Source organism: Xenopus laevis, chromosome 2S, assembly GCF_017654675.1.
Source record: "Xenopus laevis strain J_2021 chromosome 2S, Xenopus_laevis_v10.1, whole genome shotgun sequence".
Lineage (NCBI taxonomy): Eukaryota > Metazoa > Chordata > Amphibia > Anura > Pipidae > Xenopus > Xenopus laevis.
The window spans coordinates 61106524-61119495 of NC_054374.1; the positions used below are offsets into that span (position 1 = coordinate 61106524).

At 36.4% G+C, this 12972-nt stretch overlaps 1 protein-coding gene across 4 annotated transcripts in view; it reads left to right on the forward strand.

Annotated features, from left to right (window-relative positions):
• Positions 1-12390, forward strand: part of ampd2.S (adenosine monophosphate deaminase 2 S homeolog) — a 57683-nt gene extending 45293 nt beyond the window's left edge. For all 4 annotated transcript variants that reach the window (XM_041583868.1, XM_041583869.1, XM_041583866.1 and 1 more), the window contains 7 exons: positions 177-340; positions 1075-1201; positions 1978-2141; positions 2971-3091; positions 5237-5410; positions 6398-6508; positions 8689-12390. In XM_041583868.1, coding sequence (XP_041439802.1) covers positions 177-340; positions 1075-1201; positions 1978-2141; positions 2971-3091; positions 5237-5410; positions 6398-6508; positions 8689-8952 — 1125 coding nt within the window. In that variant the 3' untranslated portion in view covers positions 8953-12390. The remainder of the gene's footprint in view (positions 1-176; positions 341-1074; positions 1202-1977; positions 2142-2970; positions 3092-5236; positions 5411-6397; positions 6509-8688) is intronic.
• Positions 12391-12972: the final 582 nt, after the last annotated feature.

Sequence of the window (12972 nt, forward strand, 5' to 3'; positions counted from 1 at the left end):
ACATCTCTCTCACTGTTTTGGGTACCCCACCCCTTTTTTAGGAGTTTTGTTCTTTTGACTCTTGGTCTGAGTGGGCAGTCTTTGAATTTAGAAGGATAGGCAGATGTATTTTTCCCTTAATAGATTTCCAGTTTCCACCCACATAGTTTAAACAATATATTTTATTCCCTGTGCAGGAAGTGATGTCAGACTTGGAAGAAAGCAAATATCAGAATGCAGAACTGCGTCTATCGATTTATGGTCGGTCTCGAGCAGAGTGGGATAGTCTAGCTTGCTGGGCCGTTAATCACAAAGTACATTCTAACAATGTTCGATGGCTTGTGCAAGTTCCACGGCTCTTGTGAGTACTTTGTACACTACATAAGAACATTGACTTTCATGTGTTGCTGTACTATAACTTCCATCATCTCACTAGTCACTGACAGACCTGATAATGCCCAGAAATTAAACCATCTGTATGGATCCAAATTCTGAACAGAGTTATTTGAACTTTACATTAGTGGAAAATGCATGCATTTCCCATAGTTAAGATTCTTTTTCTGTTTCCCATAAGATTATTTTTCCATCTCTTGTATGGTTGTGTAGGTTTTCATTTAATGCCTTTATGTTCGGTGCATGTGGATAGTATTCATTCTCTTTGCTTTTTAATTTTAGTATTAATTCTGCTCAAATTGCTGGTGAAAATCTGTTCATACAAGGGCCATGCTTGTCAGCTGACTTGGTCACTACAGTCTTTAAACTCTCATTATACATCCCTCAAGAATTCTGCATAGACTCCTAAAGTGAGCCATTTGTTGACCCTCCCACTGATTTCAGCAGTCAAATCCGGCAAAGATTGCTGAACTACCTTAAACTAGTAAATATTATTGTATATGGTCAAATTAAATTAACCTGATAATGATTTATTAGGAGGATTTTTCTCATTTAGTCGCGTAAAGTTAAAAAAGGTATTCAGCACATTACAAAATACCTTAAAATTGCTATAATGAGTAAATGTATAACTATAAAATCTAATTGTCTATTCTTCTCTCAATTTGATTTCTATTTTCCATCCTCGCATGCTATGCTTCACAGTGATGTATACCGCAGTAAGAAGCAGATTTCTCACTTTCAGGAGATGCTGGAGAATATTTTCCTGCCACTTTTTGAAGTCACTGTGAACCCAGCAAGTCATCCTGAGCTTCACCTCTTCCTGGAACATGTATGTACTCCCAAATGGCCCAAGAAAACAACTGCCCTCAAGGCAACACAATGACTGTGTTTTTGTTTTGTGCATTCTGTCCACATAATTGTATTATTCCAGTACACTAATCCAATCTCAGTAGGTCATTCTTGGCATCACATAAATCTAGGCCCCTCAGACAGGTGTTTAAGGGAGGATGATAACTATATGTAAAGGAACCATACAATAGATTCTCTGATGCTTAATTCACCAGTAGGACCTTCTAGTACAAAGGCATCAACTGAGATTTCAGGTTCCATGGTAATATTAAAAAAACATTTTTTTACAGTGAGAGCTGTAAAGTTATTAGGAATAACTTAGAAATTCTCTTCCTGAAGTGGTTTCACTGGCAGATACATTAGGTTAAATAGCTTTATAGCAAGGGACAAAGGTTACTAAACTTATCAGCACATACTTTATCTGGGGGTCTGATTTCCATCTTGAGGTCAAAAAGGATTTTTTTCTCCAAATTAGAAAGGCTTAAGATTGTTTTTTTGTCTGCCTATGGATCAACTAGCAGCCAGACAGCTTTTATTAGACTAAAAGGCTGAACTTCATGCACTTGTGTAGTTTTTGCACCAGGGTCCGTGGTCCCCTAGTTACGCCACTGGTCCTATAACAATGATTACATTACATTATCTGAATTGATATTTCTGTTTTTTTCCATGGAGTATATAAATTTTTATTGCATAAATAAATACTTATGAATGCCTACATTTACCTGATTTTATATACACATTGCATGTCTAAATTAGGTGGATGGATTTGACAGCGTTGATGATGAATCCAAGTCAGAACATCACATGTTTAATATGGATAGTCCACTACCCGAGAATTGGACAAGGGAGGACAACCCTCCATATTCATATTACCTGTATTACATGTATGCCAATATGACTGTTCTCAATCACATGCGCAGGTAAGCACATTGAATCCATTTAGAGATAGAGAATAAGACGGTATAAGCTAAAACAACATATGTTGCTCTATGATTTTGATTAATGTTCCTGATTTTTCTGTCTTTAAAAAAAATGTAGTGAAAGTATTGCATGCTGGGCAATTTCATAAGTAGCCCTGAAGTTATTGAAGTTATTATTATCCATTATTAATCATCCTTATTTATCATTGCTATAATATATATACAAAAATGTAATCCACAGCAGTTAAAATGGTACCAGCATGAACTTGTGTACAAAATGAAAGAACTATCTGAGGCAAGGAAATTTCAAGTTTTTTTGCTCAGTAGAGTAAGTTTTCCTTCAAAGTGTGGTGGTCTGCTGCCATATATTGGGAGCAGCCCGGGGGGGGGGTTGCAGGCCCCTAATGTGGCAGCCTCGGTGGGCCCAGACCCCCCCAACAGTGGCCAAGTGACCCCAGTGGTAGTGTTATTATACATTTAGGCAATAATAATAATGTGATATTATAAGGTGACATCAGTATCATCACAGAAATAGAAAGCTGATACAATATATTGAGCAAGTCATCCCTTCAAAGGTGCCAGTTGTGTTGCCACATACTGGAATCCCTGTATGGAATTTTATCAGGCAAAGCTGTTACATAGAGAAAGAAGTAAATTAATACTTTTTCACCAGTGGGGTACATCATATCCCTGAACTGAAGAAAGAATCTGGAAGAAATGTACAGATAGTTTTTTTTTTTAAAAAGCCTTTATTTGTCCCTTGAAAATTGCTGTTTGTCTGTTTCCACACTGGACTAAAAGCCATTTATTTCTGTTTTTACATGCAAAGGCGCCGGGGATTCCATACTTTTGTGCTGCGGCCACATTGTGGGGAAGCGGGACCAATTCATCACTTGGTGTCTGCATACATGCTATCTCAGAACATCTCACATGGACTCTTATTGCGCAAGGTGATCACACCAAATATGTAACATTCCTCATTTAACTTATAGATACTATCATCAAATAAAATGTTTTTGCTTTACTTTTGCCTGAAAACAATGTTCAGTATTAATATAAAGTGTGCAGTATTAATGAAGTAGTGCAGTATTGGCAAAAATGTTGATTTACATGTTATTGACATGTTATTGCCATTTTAGGCCAGTTTTGAATGCTGTTTTTTTCTGCAGTGTGCTTGTGCTGTTAGCCTAAAAAGTTTCAACAGAATCAATGAATGTGACTATTTCAATTTCACTTCTTACAAACAAGAGATGGCTTATCTCGGTTTATGGATTTTAGATTTATAACAAAAGCACTGGACCACGCAACAAATAAAGATTGTGTATGCTTCAGCTAGATGGCATGGCAATAGAGTTGCTGATTTAACAACGAGAGTAGATGAAATAAGGAAAGTTAAGTGATATAATTTATAAACTATATAAATATATGAAATATGAACTTCTAAGGCTAATTGTCACATAACAGTGACAGACATGGGGAGGCCCATTTATCAAAGGTCAAATTACGACATTCATGTGAGTTTATTTTAACTCTAATAAATTTGAATATTGGGAGGGTATTTAAGAAAAAAAATCAAATATCTAAAACTAAAAACAGATATTACCGACCTGAAACTCTATTCGAATTTGACTAAACTCAAATCAAGTTTTTTCTACGAAAAAAAACTCGAATATCAGGAAGGCTAACATCTTTAAACTGGTCACTGGACCTTTCCCATTGACTTATACATGAACTCGGCAGGTTTAAGGTTCAAATAGTCTTATAATAGAATTATTCCCAGGGTATAAGTTTGATAAATCTCGAAATTTGAATTCAAATTAAAATTTTAATCAAGTTTGGATAATTCACAATTCGAATTTGAGGGTTTTGACCAAAAATGTTTTATAAAATTCTAATTTACTATTAGACCCTTAATAAATCTGCCCCAAGTGCTTTTGCCTGCAAGTCTGACTGTCACATGATATGGTCATGTGTTCAATAGCCTAAATATAAGGATGAAGTGATTTCTTCAGGCATTTTAATCTCTGCTGTTTTTCTTAATAAGATGATGACAACATTTCTAGTCAGTCTTAGAGCTAATAGACTGTAACAAATGAGTTTTACAGGATCTATGATCATTGATAGAGGATGCTTTGTTAGGTATTACATCAGCCAAAAAGCATGAAAGACAGCTGAAGTCTATGCAGATGCTGTTAGACATAGTTATATTTTGCTTGAATGTCTTTCTTAGAATTCTTTAGGCTAATTTAACACAAGGCTCAATAGAGAATTTTCAGGCTGTAGTACTATCAAAGCCAGGTATTTCCTATACAGGTGTATAGTTGATTTTGACCACTTCATCACATACTGAAATAAGCCTGTAGTAGAGGCAGTGTAGCTAGGGTGGCAGCTAGAGAGCAGCCTTCAGGCACCTGTATGGCAAATTAAACAAAACAAAAAAAGCCTGCACCTGGCTGCTTAACTACCTACTAAATCCAGAGGAGCTGAACAGGAGAGGGTGTTACCTTGTTCTTCTGCCTAAAGGCCTCCATACACGGGCCGATAAAAGTTGCTGACAGGCCGAGTCGGCAGCTTATTGGCCCATGTGAGGGGCCATCCGACGGGAGTCCCCAATCGATATCTGGCCGAAAGTCAATCTTTTCGTTGATGCTGTCCTGTGATCCTACTGCCCATATGACCTCCATTCTGCCTGATATCTCCCACCTCATATCTCCCATATCGGCATCGCCAAACGAGCGGATCTTCCTGTGTATGGCCATCTTTACTGTAGGTGCAGTAGAGCAGGACCCTTTGTGCATACCCTCATCACAGATTACTGGTTGAGTTCCAGTGCCTAAGGCAGAACCAGACCTAAATACACCCCTGGCACTGTGGTATTGTCTTAGGTGTGATTACTTCTCGTTAGGGACATATTTATCATATATGGAAAGTAACTTTTTCAACCAAACCTAATTGGTTTAATTTGTTCTTGCAGTATTTCCTTGAAGAACTTTTTAGAGACTTTTCTCTTCTTTCGTCAATAAATATACTCAATTACAATGTGTATGTTTTCTGTATTTGCTTTCATAACTTGCTCTTTTTCTCTTTGCGTCCAGGCACCTGTATTACAGTACTTGTATTACTTGGCTCAGATTGGCATTGCTATGTCTCCTCTCAGTAACAATAGTCTGTTCCTGAGTTACCATAGGAACCCTCTACCTGATTTCTTGTCACGTGGTCTGATGGTGTCGCTTTCTACTGATGACCCATTGCAATTCCACTTCACAAAGGTAGGACTGGGAACTGGCTTTTTTTTTAAGAGGGATCTGTAGGTTTTAAATAAAAGGGAACAGTGTATTTTACCAAATTACTTCTCGACTATCCTTACCTAATTGGCATAAACGTAACACTAACAATTTTTCCTTCTGTTTTGCATCTTTCACTTTGAGCCATTATTTTGTGATGTTCTATGTTCCCTCTCAGATCAGCTGGATTTAACTGTCAGTTGAGTGTGGGACTAAAAAAAAAAAAATATATATATATATATATATATACATATATATATACCCGTAACTGCCCATTCATTGAGTGATATAACCTAGCATGTATTGTATGTACTTAAAATGGCAACATTTGGTATATTGTATATTGTATATATTTATGTGAAAAATAACAGTAAGTTAGATTGAAAAAAGACATGTCCATCGAGTTCAACTTTCCATTTATAACCCCATTTCCAAAAAAGTTGGGAAGCTGTTTAAAATATAATTTCATTCTGAATTTCATGCCAGCAAAACATTTTAAAAAAATTGGGAGAGGGGCAACAAAAGACAAAAAAAAAGCCCTGCAATGCTAAAAAAAAAATCATAGAATCTGGAGAAAGCTCTGTACACAAGGGACAAGGCAAAAAGTCATATTGGATCTTCAGGCCCTCAGGAGGAACTGCATTAAAAACAGACTCAATTATGTAGTGGAAGTCACTGCATGGGCTCAGGAATACTTCAGAAACCTATGGTCTGTGAACACAGTTCACTAATGCATCCACAAATCCAAGTTAAAACTTTACAATGCAAAGAATGAACCATATACATTATAAACATGCTCCACTACACTACACTACTACTACTTTGCAGCAGGGCACAAGACTAGTAACTGCTAACTACTGAATGGTTGCTATGGATTGCCACGCATTCTTAACAGCTTAGAAAAGTTAATTAAGGTTTTAAATTAATGAAAAGTACAAGTTTAATGTTTAATAATTGCTTTTTCTCATGTAGGAGCCTTTAATGGAAGAATACAGCATTGCAACCCAAGTGTGGAAATGGAGCACATGTGACATGTGCGAGCTGGCAAGGAACAGTGTGTTAATGAGTGGCTTTCCACACAAGGTAAATACATTTTCCCAAAATTTGAGCCTACATGTCCATTCCTTGCCCGTTAAGGCAAAAGAAGAACAAGGAAACCATTGGAAATTTTCTTTATGATTCAGTGAGGTAATACAAAAGGCTCTTAAAAGGCAATGGAGTAAAAAGAAGACAATTGAAATATATTTTAATGAAACCTGAAATGCAGTTAATTCTTAGGGCCAGGGCTCGCAGACCATTGGCTGTGCTGTTTTCAGCCCGTGTTTTTTTTGTGGTATTAGAGAAGCAGATCCACTCCCTTCCCCAGCTCTGTATATCTGCACTAAAAAGTGCAGCTTCTGCTCGCGTGTAGGCACACAGTGTGGAAGTCTGCCTGAAAATGCCTGCATATGTGTTTTCAGGCTGTCACTCCATGTACCGTCAGCTTTAAGGGCAAGGTGGTACAAAAAAAAACAACAAAATCAATAAGCTTGACGTTATTACATTGGGACTAAAATGCAAGATACTAACAAACAATCCAAATGATTGTCACAGACGTGGCTCATTATTAACAAGATATTACCAAAAACACAAACATTATATGTAATATTGGTCACAAACATTCGCAATTCAAATAAATGTTCGTAAGTGAACAATTTTGCCTTTTTGAATACTTTGCCCCTCATGCGACAGTAGGATAGTGATTGCAAATGTTATAGTGTGCAGTGTATGTAATAAAACTTCCTAATAAAAAAGTTGTTACGTTTGCGGCGAAAATTTACGCCTCATTCAAGCAGGTGTTAAAGGTTTGCAATACGCAATTAAGATTTGCCATACAATATAAGCCTAATGAATAATATTACATTGTGACATGCAAATTTTTATTTGCAAATGTGTGAAGGTTATTACATTTCCCCCATGGAGGTATTGTTATGTACTCAAAACTTTCAGGGTACAGACATTCCTTATCCCATGTTCTTCCCTTATCCTTTGTCTTGTGCACTCCCCTTCTCCACTTTTCATCTTTTTTACTCCTTTTCCCACATGCAATTTACTACTATACTTTCCTGTCTCTTGTGTTCTCCTTAAATGCTTTTTTATATGCTTTTTCCAATTTTTTACTTTCTGTTGTGCTTTGCCCTTTTCTGCTCAGCTCTGCTAAGCTCTTATGCATATTGTATTTTTCTTCTATCCCTTTATCCTCTGTTTGTTTTTGCATTGCTGAGCATATATCCACATACCCATGATCTGTGGCACAGTAATTGCCATGTGTCCAGTTTTTCAAGAACAAGTTCCAGGATACAGCTAAACTTTTGACACACAATGCAGGCATTGTATACATTAGGAAGTAAAGAAATCATGTGATGTTAGTGTTGCTCTTACTATCCGTTTGTCCAAGTAATACATGGACGATTATAATTGGTTTCCAAATCAAGTAAAGTGAAGTACACTGGGGGAGGGGGGGGTGCCAATTGTTAGACATCCTGCTATGAAGATAATCAGTAACCATGGAACCATGAAAAACACACTGCACACAAAGCTAGTGCATGTAGTCCTGGACAGCCACAATGGATTCCTGGGCAATTCTTTAAAGGAACAGTAAGACCAAAAAATAAAAACATTTTAAAGTAATTAAATATAATGTACTGTTGCCCTGCACTGGTAACATGTATGTGTTTGCTTCAGAAAGACTACTATACTTTATATAAATAGGCTGCTGTGTAGGGGCAGCCATTTAGGCTTAATAAGGAGAAAAGGCACAGGTTACTTAACAGATAACAGATCTGTGATAGAATATAATGGTGTTCTGTAGAATGCATCTTCTATCTGCTATGTAACTTGAGCCTTGAATGGCTGCCCCCATGGATACACATCACCTTGTTTATATAAATTATAGTACTGTTTCTAAAGGAAACACAACAGTTTTGCCAGTGCAGGGAAACAGTACATTATATTTTAATTACTTTAAGGCACTTTCATTTTTGTGTGTAACTGTTCCTTTAAGATGGTGAAAAGGAACCTGGTACAGAGTAAGTGATTATATTCAACAACTTGGCACCCCCAGTGATTTGCACTTTCCTTGTGTGTTAAGGATGTTAACTAGAAAATGAAAAATAAAATTGGTAAGATATTGACATATATATATTATTTATTGAAATGTGTGTCAGTTCCTTTCTTTATTTGAACACCCCCAGAATATAAACTGTCATCTTTTTCTGTGATAGGTGAAAAGCTATTGGCTCGGACCAAATTACTTACGGGATGGACCTGAAGGCAATGACATTCGCAGGACCAATGTTCCTGACATTCGAGTTGGCTATCGATATGAGACTCTCTGTGAGGAACTGACACTCATCACGCAAGCTTTGCAGAGTGAGGAGCTTGAACCAATTCCAGAGGAGGCTCTGTTTATGGGGGCTGAGCTTGGTGGTAAAACTAAAGGAGAATCTGAGAGCCACAGTATGGAGAATCAGAACAGAAGACCCTAAACATAGAAAATACTTTCAAAGGGGCATGGGAGTAGGGAAACTTTAAAAAACATAAGCATGGTGGAGCACCATTAAAAAAGATGAGACAATGACATTGGTAGGGTAAGGAGGGAAGAGAAAAATGATTGCTGTAAGCAAAAAAAGATAAATGGAAACTCTCTAGAAACTAAAGCATACAAAACAAACTGGATTTTTACTGAGGTTGTACTAGTACAAAGAACAGAAAGAGGAAGCAGTGGTGAGATAAACCAGGACATTAGAGAAATCACAAAAAAATTACAGAGAAAGTACTTGAAAGTATGTGGCAAATGAATTGGAGAAATAATGAAAATGTGTGCTGCTGTAAGAGTACTCAGAAATTTGAAAAAAAAACTAGTAATAACTAGTGGTCTGAAAATTTTTTTAAAAAAACCTGAACAGCAGATGAGAATTAAATTTGAAATATATGTGGAAGAAGCAGGGGGTGGAGGGGTTGAACATGGAGTGCCACTTGTGAGGAGGGAGGTTCTTAAGAATAAATAGCAAGATCTGGAGAAACTTGCAATATTAAGGAATGCTTATATATTTGGAATACTATTATTATGAGCAATGCATTATAGTCTGTACACAAAGAGAATTGTACTTTAAGGGGCAAATATATTAAGGGTCGAATTTGAATTTTCAAATGTTTTTTTTTTTGGTCAAACTTTCAAATTCAAATTGTGAATTATACAAACTTGATTTGAATTTTAATTAGAATTTAGAGATTTATCATACTCTGGCCCTTTAAAAACTTGAATTCGACGATTCGCCACCTAAAACCTCCCGAGTTCATGCATAAGTCAATGGGAGAGGTCCAGTGACCATTTTTATGCTATTAGTAGCCATCCTGCCATTCGAGTTTTTTTCAAAGAAAAAAACTCTAATCGAGTTTAGCTGAATTTGAATCGAATTCGATTCGAGTTTTTGGGTTGGAAATATTTATCCGAGTTTTAGAAATTAGATTTTATTCATAAATAACCCTCTATTAGAATTTTGAGTAAAATCTAATTCAATAAAGTTAAAATAAATTCGAAATTTGATTTTTAATAAATGTGCCTCCCTAACTTGGGGTTATAATACTCTGCACACTGAATTAAACATGCAAGGATAGTTGTTCTGTGGCTTAGTAACAACAGAACCAAACTAGGATTACCTGGGGGTAGAGATGGCTGAACTAAAGGTGGCAGTAACTGCATTAGGACTGTGACTGTTGGGAGATTAGTAGTCAAGTGACAAATCTTCGCTACTGTGAGTGACTAATCTCCCCGAAATGCCTTCCCGACGCCAAGAATGCGACTCGCTTTGGTTTTCTGAAGTCGCCCGAAGTTGCCTCATGAGGAAACTTCAGATGACTTTGGAAAACTAATCAACGAGTATGCCATCTCACTGGCGATTCACATTCTTTCCAGCGGGATGGCAATTCGGGGAGATTAGTTGCCCACAGTAGCGAAGATTTGGCGACCAATCTCCCCATGTGCCACCACCCTTAAAGAGTGTGACTTGTAGGAAACAGAAACATATCTTTGGTAGCACATACATTTTACTTAAAAGAGTGGTAATTTATTATCAGTTATAGAGACATATATTTGCGAATGTCAACAACCAAGCGGTGTGTAACAGGAAAATGTTAAGCGTAAGGCAAATGTTTTGACCTAAAGAAAGTAGTGAAAGAGTGTTTTTAGGTTGGGTAAACGATTTCTGATATGATTATATGGTAGAGAAAAGGTTTGCAATGATTTTGTAGAGAATAAAATGCCTGTGCCCTGTGAACTTAGTGTAAACAAAGGTTTCCTTATTTCAACATGTTCTCTGCTATGCTTGCCTGTTGTGTTTTAGAACATAGCTCAGTTGTGTACATCTCTCAGTTTCTTGATATCTCAAATAACTCACTGGCACACTTAATCCTTATCCTAAATCCTGCAGTGCAATGAAAATCCCGGCCCACACTATACACATAAACTACTTAAAAGCTTCAGGTCTTCATTTAAGCAGTGGCGCTTTGCCAATGGGGTGAGTTGAGAATATCGCCCCAGGCGGTAGTGCTCCATAAGTTTAAATAGACAGGATACAGGCTGGCACAATCAGGACCACCAAGACAACATCAAAAACAGCTTAGTTTAAGATAAAAGCATTCTAAGTTTATTTAGTCCATACTCAATTATCTACAAATAGCCTTGCGCGTTTCGAGCCAAAGGGGCACTTCATTTAGCCTATGATTAAGTGCCCCCTGTGGTATGAATCGCATAAGGGTGGCAGAGGAGTAAGAATCGCCCCTGCATTCAAACCATATTTGCCCAAAGTGTGCAATATGTGGTGAGAAATGTTCCTATAGTGTGTGCCTAAAGCAAATAAAAGATTGCAGGGTACATACAGTATATGGATGCAATACTAACCATCTGTTATGAAGAACTTGTATCATGTTCTAGAAATCAAAAGACCTAATACTGTGCCACAGACATACCACAAAAGCAAGAATAAGCTATTATAGTATAATACTGAATTTATTTCTTTTCTACCCAAACCAAAAATGAGCAGTTGGGTGAAGTAATTGTATGATTTGGCTAAAAATCACACTCAACTGTGCAGTTCCCTTGAAATGTTAGATTTGCTTTATAAACATTTTTGCCTTTTTGTTTTTGAGATCCTGGACCAAAAGTATTTTGTTTTGTTTTTTCTTCTGTATGCAGACTGTTCTTATTTGGCTGAAAATGGACAAGAATGGCAATGGTTGTACTAAAGTATGAGATCCATTATCCAGAATGCTTGGGAACTGGGGTGTATCTATTCTAGCTTAGGTAATATGAAATAGAAGGTACCATTTAAGTGTTGAGGACAAAAAGCAAATCAGTAAAAAATTACGAATTTATAAATGGATCCTACACCCACAACTTGTTTTTGTTGGCATTATCAAAGAAAATGTGATTCTAAGCAATTTTCCAATATATATTCATTAACGGTGTTCAAAGGTTAAAGTTATTTGTAATTGTCATTGACAGCAATATCTGTTGGTTCTTTTCTCTGTGTTAATGTAAAACAATTATAACGTAGTAAGATCCCCTCCGTGTTATTTGATCAACTTTAATCCCATGGCAGTTCTGAATTACCTCCTCATTAACTTCACCACAATTCAGCTGGAGTATTTTAAAACACCTCTCATACTTACTAAAAATTGTACGTACAATGTTAATAGAGAGAATTGTGACGACGTTTCTCTTCTGTGAAAATTTGTCATTGATTAACATGTGCCATTATAGTGTTGTAGTGGAGACATTTTGCTAGAGAATTTATACCAAAAAAAGAATGTGGAATATTAGCATGGAGCAGGTGACATCACTAATAAAGGTAACTGCTCTATCTTTATAATAATATATATATATATATATATATATATATATATATATATATATATATATATATATATATACTGTAAAATATATAATAATATATATAATAATAATTTTACAGCCTCAGCCTGGAGAAAAATCTAGTCTTGTGTTCTTATCAAATTGGCAAATATTCACGAAAGGAATTTCCTGGTGGAAAATGTGAATTTGTACCAATGCAAAGTTAATTAGCTAAAAATTGTTGAAGGGAGGAGCACTCCAGCGCAGTACAGGTATGGTATCTGTTATCCGGAAACCCGTTATCCAGAAAACTCAAAATTACGGAAAGGCCATCTCCCATAGACTCCAAATTTTTGAAAATGATTTCCTTTTTGTCTGTTATAATAAAACAGTTCCTTGTTGTTGTGATCCCAAATAAGATATTAATTCTTATTGGAAGCAAAACCAGCCTATTGGGTTTATTTAATGTTTACACGATTTTCTAGTAGGGATGCAGCAAATCCACTATTTTGGATTTGGCCGAACCGCTGAATCCTTTGCGAAAGATTTGGCAGAATACTGAACCAAATCAAATCCTAATTTGCGTATACAAATTAGTGGTGGGGAGGGGAAAATATTTTTAATTTCCTTGTTTTGTGACAAAAAAGTCATGCAA